Source organism: Phacochoerus africanus, chromosome 12 (assembly GCF_016906955.1).
Source record: "Phacochoerus africanus isolate WHEZ1 chromosome 12, ROS_Pafr_v1, whole genome shotgun sequence".
Taxonomy (NCBI): Eukaryota; Metazoa; Chordata; class Mammalia; order Artiodactyla; family Suidae; genus Phacochoerus; species Phacochoerus africanus.
This window is the reverse complement of record NC_062555.1, coordinates 49,654,011-49,675,363: the sequence shown is the minus strand read 5'-3', so window position 1 is coordinate 49,675,363 and position 21,353 is coordinate 49,654,011. Positions and strand designations below refer to the sequence as shown.

The window sequence follows — 21,353 nt, the reverse complement described above, 5'->3', positions numbered from 1 at the left end:
AGTGATGGCCTCTTGAGAGTTCTATGAGCTTGTTGCTATGGAAACAGTTTTGCAGGATTTAAAAACCTTAGGAAAAATGCCTAGAGGTTTGAACCTTATTTCAGATCCAAAATAAACATTTCCTTGGCATAACCTACTTAATAGTCTTCAAAATGAATTAATTTTTTCTTTAAATAAGAAGTCAAATCATTGCAAATAAAGTCTCTCTTATCCAAACCACTGAAGAAGCAGTACTTCCAGGGCTTGTCTTTTCCTTCCATTGGAAAGGTTTTGTGAACTTTAGAGATGATAGTTATGAGAAATCTTTCTGATTTTTCAGTTCTGGGAATTTTCTTAGACAGAATTTTCAGTTCTCAGAGTGAGAAGCTCCTACATAGCTTCCTCTGTTCCTAAGCACATCTAAACCAAGGTTAGTAGAGCGAGGATATATTAACAGATTACCAACAGATTACCAACTAACCTGGCAGTTTAAAACAACCCAAATTTGGAGTTCCCATTGTGGCTCAGCAGGTTAAGAATCAGACTAGCACCCATGAGGATGTGGGTTCAATCCCTTGCCTTGCTCAGAGGGTTAAGGATCTGGTGTTGCCACAAACTGCAGCATAGGTTGCAGATGCAGCTCAGGTCCAGTGTTGCTGTGGCTATGGCGAAGGCCTGCAGCTGCAGCTCCAACTCAAATCCTGGTCTGGGAACTTCCATATGCCTCAGGTATGCCGTACAAAAAAATATATATATATACATTGCCTAACCCATTGGTTCTTTCTGTAGATCAATGAAGTAGAAATGAATACGTAATTAACAGATGACCAGATTCTTCCCTAGATTCCCCTTTAGCAATTTCATGAACAAACTACATGAACAAGACATCATTAAAAGAAAGATCACAAGAAGTCAACAAGCCTGCATGCAGTGGAGGATGGCGACCCCCTATCTCAATGATTAACTGAGATAGTTCCTTTTTTTTCCTTTAAAAACCTTTATGACAAAACAGAATCTTTGGAGATGGTTTTTGGGGGACACTGAATCAGTCTACCATCTCCCCAATTACTGGCATTCTGGTTAAAAGCAGTTTTTCTTTTTACCAGTAACTGTCTCTGGGGTATTGATTTTCGAGTGGTGAGCAGCCAGGCCTGAGTTCAGTAGCATGTTGTTTTTCCATTTTGGGTTCTCGGGGGTGGGTGGGTGGGTGGGGAATCTGTTTCTTTGCCTTTCCCAGCTTCTAGAGGTTCCCTGCATTCCTTGGCCCCAGCCCCCTTCCTCCATCTTCAAATTCAGCAACTTCCAGTCTCTCTGATCCTTCTGTCCTCACAGCTTTTTGTCTGACCACAGCTGGGGAAGGTTTTTGACTTTTAAGAACTGGTGATTAGATTGAGGCCACAAGCACATAATCCAGGATAATCTCCCCATCTCCAAGTTCTAAACCTTAATCACCTCTGCATAGTCTCTTCTGATACTCGGGATAACGCAATCACAGATTCCCAAGACAAGGATGTGTGTGTCTTTGGGGAGCCATTCTCTTTTTAGAGAATAAATCTCATAGAATCTTTGTGGCAAACATGGGAGTGTAGAAAAGATGGCACACCAATAGATCTGATGATAAGTAAGATTCAGAGAAATTAAACTAGAGAAATGGATACTAATATATTAATCACAGACGTTGCTGATTATATCAGACATTTCTCCTGTCATGTGACATTTCAAATACTGTATTAAAGCCTTACCACTTACTTTTCATATTCCGTGCAAGCAGTAAGTAGGAAAGCAGGTGTGACTATATTAAGGTCAGGCAAAGGAGACTTCAAGGAAAGGAGTTTTACCAGGAATAAAGAGGAATCGTTCAGCATGATAAATGTATCAATTCAATCAGGAAGACACAACAACCCTAAATATGCATGCATCTAATAACAAAGCTTCAGAGACATGAAGCAAAATTGATAGAATTAAGAAAGAAGTAAGCAAATTCACAAATACAGGTCTCTATTCTAACTCCTTCAATCACTTCCCCAGTAATTAACAGAACCAGTGGAGAAAAAAAAAAAATCAGGACACAATTTGAAAATATGAATGATTGTATCAACCAGCCTGACTTAACTGACATTCACAGAACCCCATACCCAACAACTGCTGCACTCATGTACTTTTCAAGTGCACAGGGGGCCATTCACCAGGATAGACCATATTCTGGGCCTTGAAACAAGTCTCAAAATATTTCAAGGGGCTAAAATAATAGAAAGTATATTTTCTAACTTTGCAAGAATTAAAATAAATGACTAAAATATATTTTTAAAAGTTACAAATATTGAGAAATTAGGCAACATACTTCCATATAATACTTGGGTCAAATAAGAAAAAATTCTGAGAAATTCAAAAACATTTCAAAATGATCAGTATTGAAGACAGAACATATTAAAATACATGAGATTCAGTAAAGCAGTACTTAGAGGGAAATTTACAGCTTAAAATGCGTATGTCAGAAAAGATTTAAAATCAATGATATATTATTCCATGCGACACACACACACGAATGTTATTCAACCATCAAAAAGAATGAAATAATGCCACTGGCAGCAACATGGATGCAACGAGAGATTATCATCCTAAGCAGAGTAAGTCAGAAAGAGAAAGACAAATACCATATGATATCACTTATATGTGGACTCTAAAATATGATACAAATCAACGTATCTATGAAACAAAAAGAGACTCACAGATATAGAGAACAGACTTGTGGTTGCCAAGGGCGAAAGAAGGTGGAGGGAGGGAGGAGTGGGAGTTTGGGATTGGCAGATGCAAACTATTATATGTGTAATAGATAAACAACAAGAGCCTACTGTATAGCACAGGGAATTATATGTAGTATCCTGTAACAAACCACCATGGAGAATACCATGAGTAAGTGTATATGGGTATAACTGAAACACTTTGCTATACAGCAGAAATGAACACAACATTATAAATCAATGATACTTGAATAAAATTTTAAAAAATGACTTTCCACGTTAGAGACATTGAAAGCAAAACTTGAATCCCTCTCCCAAAGACACATCATTCCACCTCAAAAAGCCAGACAATGAACACAAAATTAAATGCAGAGTTCCCTGGTGGCCTAGCACTTAAGGATTTGGTATAGTTACTGCTCTGGCACAGGTTCAATCTCTGGCCCAGGAACTTCCACATACCATGGGTGTGGACAAAAAAAAAAAAAAAGAATTATAAAAAAATTAAATGCTAAGTGAGTAGAGGGAAGGGAATAATAGAAGTAAGAGTGGAAACAATAGAGAAAATCATGAAGCAAGGGTATATAATTATTGCCAGTTTTTCTGCTTATGGAATTTTTGCTTCCCGTTCTGCAAACTTTAGCACCATCAGAGCACAGATCTTTAATTTACTTATTTTTTGCCTTTTTAGGGCCACACCCACTGCATATGGAAATTCCCAGGCTAGGGGGTTCAATCTCAGCTGTAGCTGCCGGCCTACACTACAGCCATAGCAACAGGGGAGCCAAGCCAGGACTTCGACCTACACCACAGCTCATGGCAATACCAGATCCTTTAACCCACTGAACAAGGCCAGAGATTGAACCCACATCTCATGGATACTAGTTGGGTTCATTACCGCTCAATGGGAACTCAATAAGAATCTTTCTGAGAAGAATATACCAGGGAATATTTTCATTGAACTTGAAGCTATGAGTACCACCTGGTCACTTGAGCTTCTCGTGCCAATGGATCAAACAATAGAGGAAAAAGTTACTATACTGGCGGGAGTCATTGTCACTGGGTACCATGGGGAGACAGTAATTGTCGCTGGCTATCATGTGATTGCTACACAACGGTGTAAGCAAGGACCAAATCCAGAAACCTGAGAACTCCTTGGAGCCTCTCTTGGTGCTTCCATGCCTGATGACAACGGTAAATAGGCAACTACAGGAAACATGGCCTGACAAGGACAAAGCAGACCCTCCGGAAGACCTGGGTTTCCCGACCAAGGAAGAAATCTACATCAGCCAAAACGCTGCCTGGAGGTGAGGAGAATCAAGACTGGATGCAACGGAGACCTGCTGCAGAGCACGGGGAACGCTACTCAGTATTCTGTGATCATCTATATGGGAGAAGAATTGGCAAAAGAATGGTTATGTGTACATGTATAATGAATCACTTTCTTGCACAGCAGACGTGATCGCAACACTGTCGATCCACTCTACTTCAACAAAACTTTAAAAAATTTTTAAAGAAAGATGGGTGCTGAAAGGACAGAGATGATGAATATCAAATATTGCTTCAAAATCAGGAGGGTTTAGAGGTTGTTTCCACTGCCTATCTTGTATTAAGACTTTGTGTAATTTTTAGCTGAATACCACTATCCAGGGACTTTGGTATAAACGGAACTTCAAAGTAAAGGAGACCGGGAGTTCCCGCCATGGTGCAGTGGTTAGTAAATCCGACTAGGAACCATGAGGTTGCGGGTTCGAACCCTGGCCTTCCTCAGGATCTTGCGTTGCTGTGAGCTGTGGTGTGGGTTGCAGGCCGGTAGCTGCGGCTCTGATTCAACCCCTAGCCTGGGAACCTCCATGTGCCGCAGGAAGCGGCCCTAGAAAAGACAAAAAAAAAAAAAAAAAAAGGGAAGGAGACCCTGAGCATACTGGAGAACGGATGGGGTAAACTGCTAGTGAACAGCGCATGCGTGGATTTCATATTCTTTCAGCCCACCCTACACTCCAGCTACTGCTGCAAAGACGAGGTCCAAGAGGGCGGTAATGAGTTTGGCACAGAACCTTGCGCCGGGCCTACCCTGTATTCCTCTTTCTCCTACCCTGGGCTCCTCCACATGACGGCACAGGCTACTATGGAACTCTCTGGCAACTCAAGCATAACCTGTGTAACCTGAGGTGTGTGTGGGGGGGAGGGTGCTGATGTTAATGGGACCAGCTTTGAACAATGGGGACAGAAGCCCCCTCAGAAGGTGCCGGGTCAGGGATGCCCCCTAGTGGTAAAGAAAAAGTCATTGCCGTATTGACTTTTTCATCCTTTTCTGTTTCACGCCACGCTCCATGTTTCACTTTGGCTCCCTGATCACTTCCCAAGTGAATCAATTTCACTTGTGCCTTTGTCTTACACTCTGCTGGGGGGAAACCCAGTCTAGGACACGGAACTTTACAACAGAGAATTAATTTCCTCTGGCCACCCAGAGCTGCATTCATTCTTAACTTCCTTTAGAAATCATTCAAAGCAACTAGGAGTTCATGTGCTTGGATGAGACCATTCCGCTTTGGAGAATTTAGGCTGGCGGGTTTCCCTAGTGAAGCCTTTTTTTGTTTTGTTTTGTTGGCATCATGGCTCATGGCCCCATTTTTTGCCCCTAGTTCTTTTTCTTTGGGGAATTTGAAATAACAAACCCAATTTCTTTGAAACAAATAAGCCAAGCAAAAATTGAGCTAATCTTTTCCCATTAACCCTGCTCAGAAGGTGCCTGGTAAATTTCTAGGGTTGGGTAAATAGCCAGCGTATGGAAGGGTTCCCTCTTACCCTTTAGTTGCTGTCATTTATTTTCTTTGCTGTTGTACAGAGTCTTGAAATCTTGTTTTCTTCCCTTAAAATGACAGAAGAGTCTAAGAGTATTTTTTTTGGCACAGCCCCCGAGTACAACAACAGTTAAACTTGCTGCTATGTGAAAGAGCTGTATTTGTTTAGAAGTTACTCAAAAGGCCGTGAGAGCAGACGACCTGGATTATAGGAAGTAGCCCCAGGAAACTCAAGAGGATTTTCTTTCCTGTCTTTTTGCCAGGATGCTGGCTTTCCATTGGCCAATAGCAATTTGCAGTAAGGTCAGGATTTCTTCTCGTTGGAATCTCCTAGGATTCACAACTCAGTCACATTGTTTTCTTATAAGCAGTTATTTTATCTTTACAAGACCAAGAGGAGAAATAGTGAGGGGCAAACGATGCCTTGAGCTTAGGGTTCTAGCAGACAAATGGTTCTTGATATGCTTCTTGGGTCAATTTTGGGAGAGTAGGCATTCTAATGAAGTCAAAGAATTGATTAAAAAAGACACACCCATAATACTTGAAGAGAGATCCAGATTGTGTTAAAAACAAACAAACAAAAAACAGGGAGTTCCCGTTGTGGCTCAGTGGGTTAAGAACACAATATAGTATCCGTGAAGATGTGGGTTCTATCCCTGGCCTCACAGTGGGTTAAGGACCTGGCATTGCTGCAAGCTGCAGCACAGGTCACAGATGTGGCTCAGATCGGGCATTGCTGTGGCTGTGGCGTAGGCCTGTAGCTGCAGCTCCAATTCGACCCCTTGGCCGGGAACGTCCATATGCTGCTACAGGTGCAGACTTAAAAAGAAAAAGAAAAACTTTAAAAGAAAATAGCAACTGCCCCCAATGGACTCATAAAGAGAAAAGAAATTAAAACAGAAAACTTAAAATCAGAAGGCTCGGGAGTGAACTTGAGGACCTGATACATAAGAACATGGAAGTCCATTCTGGTGTTTATTTCATATATTTGAATCACATGAGTTTTATGAAAACAACCAAAAAGTCAGAAGCATTTATAGTAGGACTTAAAATCGTAGTCTTTGCAAGTATCATATGAGATCACTAATAAGTGAAATCTAATTTTCAAATGACACAAAAGAACTTATTCACAAAACAGAAACAGATTCAGAGGAGTTCCCACTGTGGTACAGCAGAAATGAATCTGACAAGGAACCATGAGGATGTGGGTTCGATCCCTGGCCTCGCTCAGTGGGTTAAGGATCTGGTGTTGCTATGAGCTATGGTGTAGGTCACAGACACAGCTCGGATCTGATGTTGCTGTGGCTGTGGCGCAGGCCGGCAGCTGTAGCTCCAATTGGGCCCCTAGCCTGGGAACTTCCATATGCTGCAGGTATATAGCCCTAAAAAGCAAAAGAAGGAAGGAAGTAAGGAAAGAGAGAGAGAGAGAGAGAAAGAAAGGAAGGAAGGAAGGAAGGAAGGAAGAAAGAAAGAAAGTCAAAGATTTCAAAACTAGGAGTTCCCGTCATGGCTCAGTGGTTAACAAATCCACCTAGGAGCCATGAGGTTGCAGGTTCACTTCCTAGTCTCGCTCAGTGGGTTAAGGATCCAGCGTTGCTGTGGCTGTGGCAGAGGCCAGCAGCTACAGCTCTGATTAGACCCCTAGACCCCTAGCCTGGGAACTTCCATATGCTATGGGTGCAGCCCTAGAAAAGACCAAAAAAAAAAAAAAAAAAGATTTCAAAACAAAATGTATGGTTACCAAAGGGAAAACGTGGGGAGGGATAAATTAGGAAGTTGAGGTTAACATATACATATCACTCTATATAAAATAGATAAGTAACAAGGACCAACTGTACATAGAACAAGGAAATCTACTCAATAGTCTGCAGTGCCCTAAATGGGAAAAGAATCTAAAAACGAATGGCTATATGTATATATGTATAACTGAATCATCTTACTGTATACCTCATACAAATACAACCTTATAAACCAACTATACTCCAATAATTTTTTTAAATGGTGGTCTTTATTTGAAACATCCCCTTCTTGAATTCTATTTACAGAATGCACTGTTCTGGTTGTGCTAACATGAGTTCCTTATGAAAAATCTCTTTCCTTACTTTAAGGACAATGGCTGGATTCTGCCATAACACTAGCCCATCCCAATGGTCATTTTAGTCTATGACCTTTAAGATTGTTTGTTTCACTTTTCTGCTCCAGGATATGTGTAATCACATATTTTACTTCTGTTCAGATTGGCTTCCTATTGATTTCAAGTCTCAAATGTTTCTTTTAATTTAGTCCATTTTATGTGCTTTATTCTCAGCCATGAGACAGGATATAATCATTATGACTTTCATCCTAAAACATCTAAGTTTTTAAAAATCTAATAGAAGGTGACCTTAAAAAACTGGTTTCTCTTGCAGAGACCAGAATTTAAGAGGCAAAACCTATGAAATGTCCCAGGTACAATTCCTTCCTAAGACTAGAGAGGATGAAAAGTGATGATTGAGTGAGCCTTTAGTGTTAGCAAGTACCTCTTGAGGAAAAAAAAAATATTGCAATTTTGGAGACTCAATACTATCATGATCTCTTTCATTTCACCAACATGATAGTGCTTTGGCAATGGAAACTTAAATAAGATGGAATCATTATTTTTAAAAATAGGGTTGCTTAACCTAAATGTCCATCAACAGATAAATGGGTAAAGATGTGGTGCATATATACAATGGAATAATACTCAGTCATAAAAAAGAATGAAATAATGCCATTTGCAGCAAAGTGGATGGATCTAGAAATTATCTTAGTAAGTGAAGTAAGTCCGACAGAGAAAGACAAATATGAGATCACTCATATGTGGAATCTAATAAAATGATACAAAGGGACTTACTCACAAAACAGAAACAGACTCAAAGATTTGGAAACCCAACTTATGGTTACCCAAGGGGAAACTTGGGGTGGGGAGGGAAGAGGTAAACTAGGAGGTTGGGATTAACACATACCCACTACTGTATATAAAATAGATAAACAAGGAGAACTACTGTGTAGCACAGGGAACTCTACTCAGTCATCTGTAATAACCTATATGGGAAAAGTATCTGAGAAAGAATAGATATATGAGAGCTCCCTTCATGGCTCAGGAGTTAACAAACACGACTAGGGTCCATGAGGATGAGGGTTCGATCCCTGGCCTCACTCAGTGGGTTAAGGATCTGGCATTGCCATGAGCTGTGGTGTAGGTCGCAGACGAGGCTCAGATCCCAAGTTGCTGTGACTGTGGTGTAGGCCAGCAACTGTAGCTCTGATTCAACCCCTAGCCTAGGAACTTACATATGCTGCAGGTACAGTCCTAAAAAGCAATAAAAATAATAAATAAAATAAAATTTAAATCTAAAAAATAGGGTTAGAGTTCCTTGGTGGCACAGCGGGTTAAAGATCTGGCCTTTTCCCTGCAGTGGCTCAGGTTGACGCTCTGGTGAGGGTTCAATCCCTGGCCCTAGGAACTTCTTCATGCCGTGGGTATAGCCCAAAAAAATCAAGTTGGTTCATCAAGCCAAACAACTCTTTAATTTAATGATAATTTCAGCTGAAATATTTTTTACTGTAAAAATGAAATGGCTGGCTATTTAGCAGAACCTTACCTTTGTAGCTGTACATACTAGCATCTTCTAGAGATGCAAAGCTGGGGCAGGATGAAGTGATGACTACGTTTGGAGAATGGTAAAGGTTTCATTCATTCCCCCTTAAATTCACGTGAAGAATGTCAATATTTTCTAGACCTCAAATTAGGTTCCTTCTGCCGACAACTTCCTTCCTTGAATTGCACAGAATATTTCCTGAATCTTTTATGTTGTTATTTACATTCGCCTTCTTTTCTCCCCAGGGACCTGTTCACTTCATTGCTTTTTCTCTGAGTCACTTTTTTTTTTTAGTGTTTGGAACAGCAAAAGAGAAGCTCATCGCTTACCATTTCTACCAAGGATAAGTATAAGAACATCCCGGCAGTAACGGTCAAGATCCAGTTTTGAATACAGGGATCCGCTGACACGGCCAGGCCGATGTACAGTCCTACGAAGGCGGTTAAAGCACTTATAAAATTCACCAGGATGGCGATCTTAATAGGCAGTCCAGAGCCTAAGAGCACAGCAAAGTCTCCTGGAATTTAAGGAAAAAAGAAAAGAGAATCACCGCTTAACTGATGATGCCTTTGTTAGAGTCATCTGCTATTAGTTTGTTTCAAATTTCAGCAACTGGGTTTGATTTTATATGTAAAATTGAATGATCAGTTAATGAAACATTTTCCTATAATTCTTTAGGATTTATAGCCCAACTCATTACACTTTAGGAAGCTCTATTTCAAGAGTTCTGTTCCTTTGAATGCTCCTGAAGATAGTATATACGGAGAGAACTGCGACGTGCTCTGTAGTTCCAAATGTCCCGTGATATTTTCAGCTTAGACAAGTGCAAAATAAAACGTGCTGGCCTGGGATCTCCAAACCTTTTTACCTGGAAACTTGACATGCAAAATCCCAAGGTACTAAACATTTTTATGGGCATTTCTTTTTTACTTATGCAGGAACTGCTATGGGGAAAGGGAAAAAAAAATGACAACATGAGATTTTAAAATGTTGCAAAAATTGGTTAGAAAACAAATTTTTCCTTTAGAAAATGTTTTATGGCCTCGATGATTATAGAAAAGGGGGAGCCTTATTCTATCCACACTTCCTACAAAAGAAGAACCATCTTTTGGAGTTCCCATTGTGGCTCAGCAGAAGCGAACCCAACTATTATCCATGAGGATGCTAGTTTGACCCCTGGCCCCACTCAGTGGGTCAAGGATCCAGCATTGCTGCAAGCTGCAGTGCAGGTCACAGATGTGACTTGGATCTAGCATTGCTGTGGCTGTGGTGTAGCCTGCAACTACAGTTCTGATTTGACCTCTAGCCTGGAAACTTCCGTATGCTGCACCTGCAGCCCTAGGGGAAGAAAAAAAAAAAAAAAGAAGTAAAGTGACCATACATCCTTTTAATCTGAAAGGCTTTATTTCTTAGTATGGGAAATTGAGAAGTAGTTGAAATCCAATAAAGAGGCAGCCTGAGGACTCAGTTTCCTGGTGCTAGTGCATAATTCATTCCATGAACAGGTCTTAAGAAATCTTTGCTGGCCGGCCACAGACTGTCACCCATGCCTGTTAGTTTCATTATAGGAGCTTAAAACAGGACCATACCTATGGTGCTCAGACCAAGTAGGTTTTCATGGATTCAGGAAGGATCTGGGACAAATTCCAGACAGAGGAATGAATCTGTGATGGTCAGGGACAGACACAGAGCACGAGAGGGCAGGGGTGGTCCCGGCAGGGAATGGAAACGAGAAAGTGGGAGAAGAAAGAGTGACCACCAGGAACCCTCCCCCCTAGGGCACGCTATGCCTGGGACCAGCCTCTTCTTTCTGAAGCTGTCGCAGAAATGTCTATTCTATCTCATTTTGGTTCCTAGGAGGCAGGATTTGAATTACATGGGCTATTAAGATTATCCAAAAAGTCCTATGTACATCTGCTACCATACAACTGCCATTTCAATGTTACGCTGGGCTTTAGACATTTCCTATAAATCGGGTTGATGAGACCATGATTTGGCTTTCATGTAAATGCTATTTTAGCTCGTTGGCTTGTTTGCCGACCCAGTGGATTAAGGTCCCCTCTTAATGTTTTCTCCACATTTAACATGCAGATTTCAAAGTTTATGCCGAAATTCATAGTATGAAAAAAAAGAAAGAACATATATGTATGACTGGTCACTTTGCTGTACAGCAGAAACTGAAGGAACATTGTAAATCAACTCTAATTTAAAAAAATTTTTTAAAGACGGTTTCTCTGAATGACTCTCTCCCTCAGAGTTCTGCAGAATCCCCCAAAGAGTCATGTCTGGCTCTGGGAGTTATCATAAAGGCATCTAACTGAATTTTATCCTGAGTTTAAGCAATTTTTTTTCTAGTACTTTGCTTTTTATGGTTTAAATATATTATGGGAGTTCCTGCTGCAGCATAGTGGGTTAAGAATCTGACTGCAGGAGTTCCCGTCATGGCTCAGTGGTTAATGAATCCAACTAGGAGCCATGAAGTTGCAGGTCTGATCCCTGGCCTTGCTCACTGGGTTGGGGATCTGGCATTACTGTGAGCTGTGGTGTGGGTTGCAGATGCGGCTCAGATCTGGCATTGCTGTGGCTGTGGCATAGGCTGGAGGCTGCAGCTCCGATTAGACCCCTAGCCTGAGAACCTCCAGATGCCACGGGAGTGGCCCTAGAAAAGGCCAAAAGACAGAAAAAAAAAAAAAAAAGAATCTGACTGCAGTGGCTTGAGTCACTGCAGAGGCGTGGGTTTGATCCCCGGCCCTGTGCAATAGTATCTGGTGTTGCTGCAACTATGGTGTAGGTTGCAGCTGTGACTCGGTTTGATCCCTGGGAATTTCCATGTACCAAGGATGTGGGCAAAAAAAAAAAAAAAAAAAAAAAGAGGCTATTATGGACAGAAAGTATTCATCTTTCAATTGTATGTTGGAAAAGGAAGCTAGTAAACTCTAGCTAGACATACATTATAATGTTTCTCAACAAGCAGGAAACAGAGACTCTGCCGTCAGACTTACCCATTTCGTGGGGAATTTCATGACACAAGATAGCAATGGTCGTGGTTACGCCTGACTCAGATGAGGATGAGAAGGCTGCTCCTATTACTAGGCCATCTGCAAAATTATGCAGGCTGTCCCCAACCAGGATCATTATTGCCAACAAGCTGATGGTTTTGCCTAAAGAACCAAACAAAGGTGTGAGAAGCATTAACAGAGCACTCACTACACATTGCATGGAATTCTTCAATCCCATTCATCCTCGAGGTTCTCAAATTGCATCAGATTAAGTAATGCCACTTTGTTTCAGCTTTCCAAATAAGTCAAGCCTGCATCTGCAAATATGGTAACTGATATGATACAGTATACTGGGAAGTATGGTCACTGTTTTTCTAGTGGGTCTGACTAATAATGAGCTCAATGACAGCATTCCTTCTTCTCTCGCCCTGTTCAGCTGTGCCAAAGAAGAAAATAAGAAGAGTACTGTTACAGCCTTCCAAAATACTATCGATGGCCTTTCCATATAGGTCTCTCATAAAGCATTTTTAAATGATGTAAGATCCTCCATGGAGCATGTCATTGAAATGGAGTCTGTTTTCCCAAACTCTCCTCTGAGTCAGAAGTCCCTTGTGTGCCTCTGCTGGAGTCACCTGGCAACCTCTCACCACTTTGGGACCATTTTCTTTTCCAGTTGGTAGTAATGACCCTCCCGCACTGCCTCATTCACTCCCAAATATGACCTCAAAAGAACCTTCTGATCCCAAAGTTAGCTTCAGAACCATTACTGAATATTCCGTCTTCCTGAAAAATACCTCTCAGGACTAAACCAACTAGACATTGAATAAAAGAAAGAGAAGCTTTTTACTTGGGGTTCCGTTACCTCATGTACATGATCTGATTAGCGGCGAGCCAATGAAATAATGTGGACCATGATGGGTTTAATTAATACAATAATTAGATCATAAGTGGGTTTGAGTTTTTAATAGAATTTGTTTTCAAAAAGCTAAAATGGTATAGCAGTGTAATCTCATCATAGGGTGGAACCCTATACAAATACTAAAAGTATTGGGAGAAACAGACTTATAGACACAGAGAACAGACTTGTGGTTGTCAAGGGTGTAGGGGTGGGGAGAGTGCGGGCTGGACGGGGAGCTAGGAGTGAGCAGATGCAAACTATTATGTGTAGAATGGATAAGCAGGGAGGTCCTGCTGTACAGCACAGGGAACTATGTCCAGTCTCTTGGGATAGACCATGATGGAAGAGAATATGAAAAAGAGAATTGATATACATATGTATGACTGGGTCACTGGCACGACATTGTAAATCAACTATATTTAAAACATTTTTTTAAAGTATTTTGAGGATAACACTTCTTCTGACAGTGAATTGCCTAGGTAGACCCTTTGCTAAGATTAACCATTAAAATCATCGCCACTGTCTGAAGCTTCACTCAGTTGGTATAGACTGTGTGACCGTCATGCCGAGTCACTACTGTTGCTGTTAGAACCACAGACAATAGTCTACTAAGTGTACACTCAGTAAAAATAGGAAGAGGGTACCTTCTGGTTTCTGTCCCATGGGCTAAGACTATGGAGGGGACTATACTATAACGTGGTTTGTTGTTTTATCTGGGGAGTATAATTTGACTTGTCGCATACCCCACACTGTGAAATAAGGCAGTTCAGGAAACAGCAGATATAGCCCAGAGTACCAGGCAGGAGATAAGCCTATTGCCTGTGTTGCAAAGATATCCCATGCATTTTACTTCTAAAAAAAAAAAGCTTTATTTTAGAACCACTGCTGTGAGACTCATTTCTATCCTTCTTTTGGTATCCTAATTCATTTTATTGTTTGTCAAAAATGGGAAGATTTTTGGCAGCAGTCATAAAAACACAGCCTAAATATCAAATTATTGAATTCAGAGAGGTTTTGTTTTATTTCTTTTTAGGGCCGCACTTGTGGCACATAGAAGTTTCCAGGCTAGAGGTTGAATCGGAGCTGCAGCTGCAGTCCTAGACCACAGCCACGACTACACAGGATCCAAGCTGCATCTGTGACCTGGATCCCAGCTTATGGCAACACTGGATCCTTAAACCACGGAGCAGAGCCAGGGACTGAACTGCATCCTCACAGAGACAATGTTGGGTCCTTAACCCACTGAGCCACAGCATAAACTCCTCAGAGAGTTCTTAATGCCATTGCTTGGAAACTCACACAGCCTAATAATGCAAACAAGTTGCTTGGCCTTTCCTGCCAATGTTTAGAAGTAAAGCTCTTCTTTGGGGAAATAAAATAATTCAGTCCATCTGACAACACTGTGGCATACAGATAAATTGCGATTTCCAGGTGCCTACATATACTTTTGATATGAAGAGGATATAGTCACATGAAAATCTTTATCCAATTTATACTCTGCCAAGAAACAGGATGGCCTATTTTTGTTGCCCATTATTTTATTATCTCTGATGAGGGGTTTCTAAATGTCAGCTCTTGGACATGTAACAAGCTATAAAGCAAATACACATATTTGCATATAAGCTACAAGGAACCCATTGTGCACACTGTTTAAGTTAAGTGAAATATTCAACAGAAGATAAACATTCACCGACAGACCAATGTACTCATTACAGAATTATCAATACTCTTTTACCTTTCCTTTGGTACCTGGCAGTCACACTTGAGTTCCACATTTCTGACTTATCAGAGGTTTCCTATGGTGATACATGGGCTGGACCTTGTATCATGTTGCTTTCTGCTTATTTAAGTCAGGCTATGGATGGGATTTTCACATCCTGTCTGCTGAAACACAAGCTGAGCTCCACCATTGAGGTCATACGAAAGAAATCATCAAATATTTGAGGCTAATTCAATATGTCCCTGGCAAAAGGCAGCTGAGTAATTGCATTTGGATGTGTTCCCTATTCATTCTGTATGCTGTGCTTGATAGCGGAAGTGGAAAGATATGAGGTCTATGAAATATTTGAAAAAGACCATTACTCCCTGCTCGAGCATCTGCTCCCGGCTCCTAATTTGACCAGGTGTAGCCTTCTTTCCAACTCCCTTCTTCCAAAAACAAATACAAAAAAAAAAAAAGTCTCCTAGACACCTTCTAGGTGCCAGGCATTCAAACACTGCTCCTAGAACCAAAGATTTAGAAGGAAAAACATCACTAACAATATCCTGAAAGCAGAGTTGGGCAGACTGTGTAATTACATATTCTGCATCATATAAATAAATTACAGGAGTTAAAACATCGAACTCATTCAGAATGATTGTTACCATCCTGTATGTTCTTCTCAGTATTTTTATCCTCAACCACAGTGAAAACAAGATCATTCCTATTTTTATTCCCCACAGGACATACACCTTCAAAGATTTCCTCCTTTTTTTTTTTTTTTGCCATGCCTGCCTCATGCAAGGATCGAACCTGTGCCATAGAAGTAACCAGAGCCACAGCAGTGAAAACACAGCCATGTAACCTGCTGAGCCACCAGAGAACTCTCTTCAAACATTTCTGAAATGAATGAATGAATGTGTGTGAAAAAACACAGGGATGCAGACATGAATGAAGGATCACAAGGAAATTTTTGGTGCAGCGACCTGGGCAGCGACCTAGCCTTTTGAACAACTGGTCTCTTCATTTGTATCTTTTGGATATTAATTATCCTTACTTGAGTAAGTTGTAAGAGGATTACATGAGATAATCTATGCCGTGTGTTTAGCATTGTGCCTGGTATATAATAAATACTCAATAGCTGCCTTTCTTATTCGGTAACGAACTTATTATGGTGGAATGGGAATAATGAACCATGACTGCTTTACATTAAAACACTGGGAAATGTGTTCACAAAAGGGTAATATCAGTGAGAAAAATGGGACGAGGATTCTGGAGCAACTGATGAAAACCCACACAGACCTTTAAAAAAAAAATTCTAGAAATTACTCCGAAGCATAAGCAAAAAGGAAGAAAGTCCTATGCAAAATGGCTAAGGCAAATTCAGGAACAGGGAAAATCATGGACAGAAAAAGGCTGGATGCAAATTACGCAAACAAATGAGTTAGAGGATAAGATATGAATAAGGAGACATAACTGATTTGAACTCTACTCTCTTTAATTCTGGCCAAGCCCATGGCGTAGGGGGGAGTTCCCCTGCCAGGGATCAAACCTGTGCCACAGCAGCGACTGAAGCCATAGCAGTGACAACACTGGATGCCTAACCCACTGAATCACCGGGGACTCCAAACTCTACTACCTTAACAACAATACCAAAAAGGAGAGACACCTTTGGGATGAATTACCAGCAGACTGTGCTAGAAGACAAAAAACCAATAAAGTCTCCAAACTTCATGGGAAGTGAAAGGCTCAAATCATCATGTAAGCAAGATTTTAAAGGAGTCTTGATAACATAAGTATACCAATCAAAGTTTCCAGAGGTTTGGTTTTAAGCAATCAAGGAAAACATTCTTAAAGAATGGGGTAAGTTAACATTAATGTGTAAGACATTTGAAAGACTGATAGGAATGAATATGAAAATTTTCATTGCAAAGATTTTAATACTGAAATACATACCCAAGACGAATTTCATATGGCTTTGACATTTTTATTTCAAAGAAGATATCACCTTTTTCTACGGCACTTTCTCCATCTGATGTTTTTTTAACTGGTACTCACATTTTCTGTTGGGGGCAGTCATACTGCCTCTAGGAATTTCAGCTGCCTGTGAGTCTTCTGGGCTTTTCTATTTTAAATTTAAAAATAAAAATGAAAGATAAACAAGTCATCACTTTATTGCAAAATGAAACAACTAAAGAGTTATGCTGAACATCAAAAGACATTTTGATTTTCTGAAGTATATTAGAACATTTCATAGACAAACAGAAAAGGTTGAGCTAAGAGTCTACAGGCATGTTTTTTCCACTATCTACATTTAGATAAAAATAGTCCTCTTGCCTAGATCAGAGTCTTCCATAGAGGGCTAGAAGCTACATCTCAGTAGTAGCTACATCTCAAGTCTATAATTCACTCTTAAATTATGTAAGCCTTTATAAAATCCAAAAGCTGTAGAGAAAATAATGATTCTTGATTCCTTTTTGTTTTTTTCTTTTTTGCCCACCCTGTGGCATATGGAGTTCCCAGGCCAGGCATCAGATCTGAGCTGCAATTATGAAGGGATCCTTTAACCCATTGTGCTGGACTGGGGATCAAACCTGCGTCCTGGCGCTGCAGAGACGCCACTGATCCTGTTGGCCACAGCAGGAACTCCTGATTCTTGATTCATGACCTAAGTTTACACTCCTCCCATCTGGTGGATGGTGGATCTAGGACGCACCTTCCGATCTTGAAGGCGATTGTGGAGAAGAAACCCTTGCATACCTAACACCTCATTTCCTTCACAATAGTACAAGATGCTGTTTTTGTTGCTTTTCCAGTCAGTTAGAGAATTCTTCATTAGGAAGGCAGATTGACAAGCTTACAAAAGACAATTGCATACATTTTAAAAGCTTCTTCACCCTTTCACCTGACAGGAAAGTGGGATTCTGAAATTGGCTTCCACAAATCGAGATGATGTGACTTTATTTCAGAGACGGACTCATGGTGCAACTTCAGGAAAGTCACCTTCTTTCTCTAGCCTTCAGAGGCTTATTCTATTATGTGAAAAGAATACTTCTTTTCTGCCTATAGAATATATTCTTTCAACTTTTTGTTTTGTTTTGTTTTGTTTTGTTTTTTAGGGCCGCAACTGCTGTATATGGAAGTTCCCAGACTAGGGGTCAAACTGGGGCTGCAGGTGCTGGCCTACACCACAGCCACAGCAACTCCAGATCCGAGCCTTGTCTGCAACCTGCACTGCAGCTCACCGCAATGCCACCAGATCCTTAACCCGTCGAGCAAAGCCAGGGATCGAATCCCCATCCTCATGGACACTAGTGAGAAGTGTTACCACTGAGCCACATCAGGAACTCCTGGGCTATGTCCTTTTAGAAGCATATTCATAGCACCCCAAATTGTGGAAACTTCGAGACGAATTTAATGTGAGACAAAGTGTCTTTTTTAAAAACATAAAATAGAAAGTAAACTGAACATCCACATGTTAGCATAACAGCAGCTATTCAAAAGATGGAGTTGATAGGCTATTTTTGGAAAAGGATAGCTGAGAATGTAGGACCTGAAAGCATTAGAGGAGGTACGCAGGCCTCTTGCCTGAAATTGGTAGATCTAGCAGTTTTATAAAATGTCTTTTTTTAGCACACTAAGGTATAGGGAATGACTGGCCAAAGGGGACCTGCTGTAGAGCACAGGGAACTCTACCCAATATTCTGTGATCATCTATGTGGGAAAAGAGGAGAATGAATATATACATTCATGTGCATATATATATATATATACATGTATAATTCAATCACTTGGTTGTACAGCAGAAATTATCACAACCTTGTAAATCAACTCTACTTCAATAAAACTTAAAAAAATAAAACTATCTTTCTAAATTACATTGTATCAAAAGCCTGATCATAATCAAAAGGCTCTACAGTTCTATCAAAAGACAGGAGTTCACATATTTATTCCAAGATTCTCCCCCCCCCCCCAAAGCTATGTATCATGACACTAACTACATAAAGGAATTTAGAGGCAAACATCTAAGACTTTTTTGATGATTGGAAAGATTTGTGAGTTCCTCTTCTTCCTTCAGAATTAGGAAATAGAACCTGTCAAACAATCCTAAAAGTTCGTGTTATTTCTATGTCTCAGAAGAGATGGGGACGGCATCATTAGTGAGTTAGAGCAGTCAAATCATCCTAACCTCATTAAATTAGCTTCAGAGGTCTGCTTATATGTGTTTTGGGATTTTGGACACTTCATTCACACAGAAGGAATGAAGTCAGCCTTAAAATGATTGAAAAAAGAATCTCAGCTCCAAGTTACCTTCATGCAAACCACATGTGACATATCTAACCAATAAACACAACAGAGCTTAAAAAAAATCATTTTGTAAAAATTGTGGGGTTTTTGTTCGGATCTCTGAGTTAGCTCTAGTTCTGCAATCTACTGCCAGACTTTTTTTTTTTTTTTGGCCAGGCTAACGTCTCAGCAATAGCCTACTTCTCTCCACTCAGAAATCTACCCTTGAACTGTAACCCCCCTCTCCTAAAGCCACAGTTACAGGAGGCAAGTTTTCTAACTCTGATGTATACTTTTATATTTTCTCTGTCTGTCTTTGATTTGTTACTTTAAGAATTAGAATGGAAATACTGTTTGGAACCGGATTGGAGGCTGCATTTTGAGAATTCATCTGGAAGATTTTTATCATGAAAAACTCAGTGTAACAGAAGGCGCTTACTATGAGGCATCTTCTTGGGCAAAATTCTCTCCTCCATTATGAAAGGAACATCCCACTCCTAGATGCTCTAATTCCTTGCTCAGCATTTATTTGCCCTCCCCTCGTCATGACGAAGGATTGTTCAGAATGGAAAAACCTCAAGGCCGGCTGGCTTATGAAACCTTGTAAACATAGCAGTTAAGGATACGTGTATTATTGGAGTTTCCGTCGTGGCTCAGTGGTTAACGAATCCGACTAGGAACCAGGAGGTTGCAGGTTCAATCCCCGGCCTTGCTTAGTGGGTTAAGGATCCGGTGTTGCCATGAGCTGTGGTGTAGGTTGCAGACATGGCTCAGATCCCTAGTGGCTGTGGCTGTGGCGTAGGCTGGTAGCGACAGCTCCGATTAGACCCCTAGCCTGGGAACCTCCATGTGCTGCGGGAGCGGCCCTAGAAAAGGCAAAAAGACAAAACAGCAACAACAACAACAAAGGGATATGTGTATTATGTCAGTCTAATCCATCTGTGTTTCAAAGTGGTGCACATAACAGTGACGTGAATCTGTGCAAAATGCATTTTACGCTTTAAAATAGACTTAAGGTGTGTGGCAGGTTTCTAAATAGGATTTATCATGGTCAAGAATAAGCAAATCAGGAGCGAATTTCATTTATCTAGTCTACTGATTTTCATTTATCAAGGAATAGAGGAAAGAAGGGAATCAAATCAGTAGAATACTTCAGATGGGCAACCTACCAACTGGATGGTTGAAGCAGATTTGCCTCTGCCTGTCTGGTCACTTAATTCAGAGTTGAATGCAAGATGGTGGGTATGTCCCACATGCCCATTAACCAATGACACGCCCTGCTGGATGAGGATGGTTTAAAATTAGTGCGGAAGCCAGAGAACACAGGTGCAGCCTGTCAATTCCATGGTTCTATTTCAGGTTTCGCTTATTGGCCAAAGTGGTGGGGGACACAAAAAGAGTTCCTGGGAGAATTTCTTCAGGATAAACGCCTGCTGAAATGGAACAGCACAGGACTGCCCTGAAACATGCATATTCTAAGAATGCAACTTTGAAAATGCTAGTCACAAATTGCAAAGGCTTGAACAGTGGTAGTTTTTAATATTGTCTTTTTTATTTACTGCAAAGTTAAAGTGTGAGCTCTTCTTGATGGAGATACCAAAATGATGATAAAGGAAACTATACTGTACCCCATAACTACGAAATTAATATCTCCAGAAAGAGAGGCACTCGTTAAAGTACCTGTAGCTGCAAAAGACTTGTGGTTGGACTTCCCGTTGTGGCTCAGCAGAAATGAATCTGACGAGGATCCATGAGGATGCAGGATCAAGCCCTGGCCTCGCTCAGTGGGTTAAAGATCCATGTTGCTGTGGCTGCGGTGTAGGCTGGCAGCTGCAGCTACAATTTGACCCCTAGCCTGGGAACCTCCATTGTCATGGGTGCGGCCCTGAAAAAAAAAGAAAAAAAGACTTGTGGTTTCCAAGGGGGAGGGGGAGGAATGGATGGGGAGTTTGGGGTTAGCAGACATAAACTATTACATTTAGAATGGATAGCAATGGGGTCCTACCATACAGCACAGGGCACTATATCCACTCTCTTGGGACAGACCATGATGGGAGATAAGTAAGCAAAGGAATGTATACACAAGTATACATATATATGTGTGTGTATATATATATATAAAACCGAGTCACTTTGCTGTATAGCAGAAATTGGCAGAACATTGTAAATCAAATATACTTTAACTTAAAAAAATAAAGGAAAAAAAATAACGTACCTGTAGCTTATAAAATATTCTCATTCCTTTTATTTTATACTCTATAATGAATCTTCCGCTATATTCTTAAAACTCAAAGTGGCCTGACAAGTCCAAGGACAAACTGAAAAAAAC

The 21,353-nt window shown here is 40.6% G+C and overlaps 1 protein-coding gene across 2 annotated transcripts in view; it reads right to left on the bottom strand.

Moving 5' to 3' along the window:
• The window catches only part of SLC39A12 (solute carrier family 39 member 12), an 81,697-nt gene that overhangs the window by 10,089 nt on the left and 50,255 nt on the right, over positions 1-21,353 (bottom strand). Inside the window, exons 9-12 of one of the 2 annotated variants that reach the window (XM_047754947.1) lie at positions 20,194-20,304; positions 16,796-16,862; positions 12,144-12,302; positions 9,471-9,658 (exon numbers count right to left, since the gene is read on the bottom strand). In XM_047754947.1, the coding sequence (XP_047610903.1) occupies positions 9,471-9,658; positions 12,144-12,302; positions 16,796-16,862; positions 20,194-20,304 (525 nt within the window). The remainder of the gene's footprint in view (positions 1-9,470; positions 9,659-12,143; positions 12,303-16,795; positions 16,863-20,193; positions 20,305-21,353) is intronic. The other variant, XM_047754948.1, reaches the window with a different exon arrangement.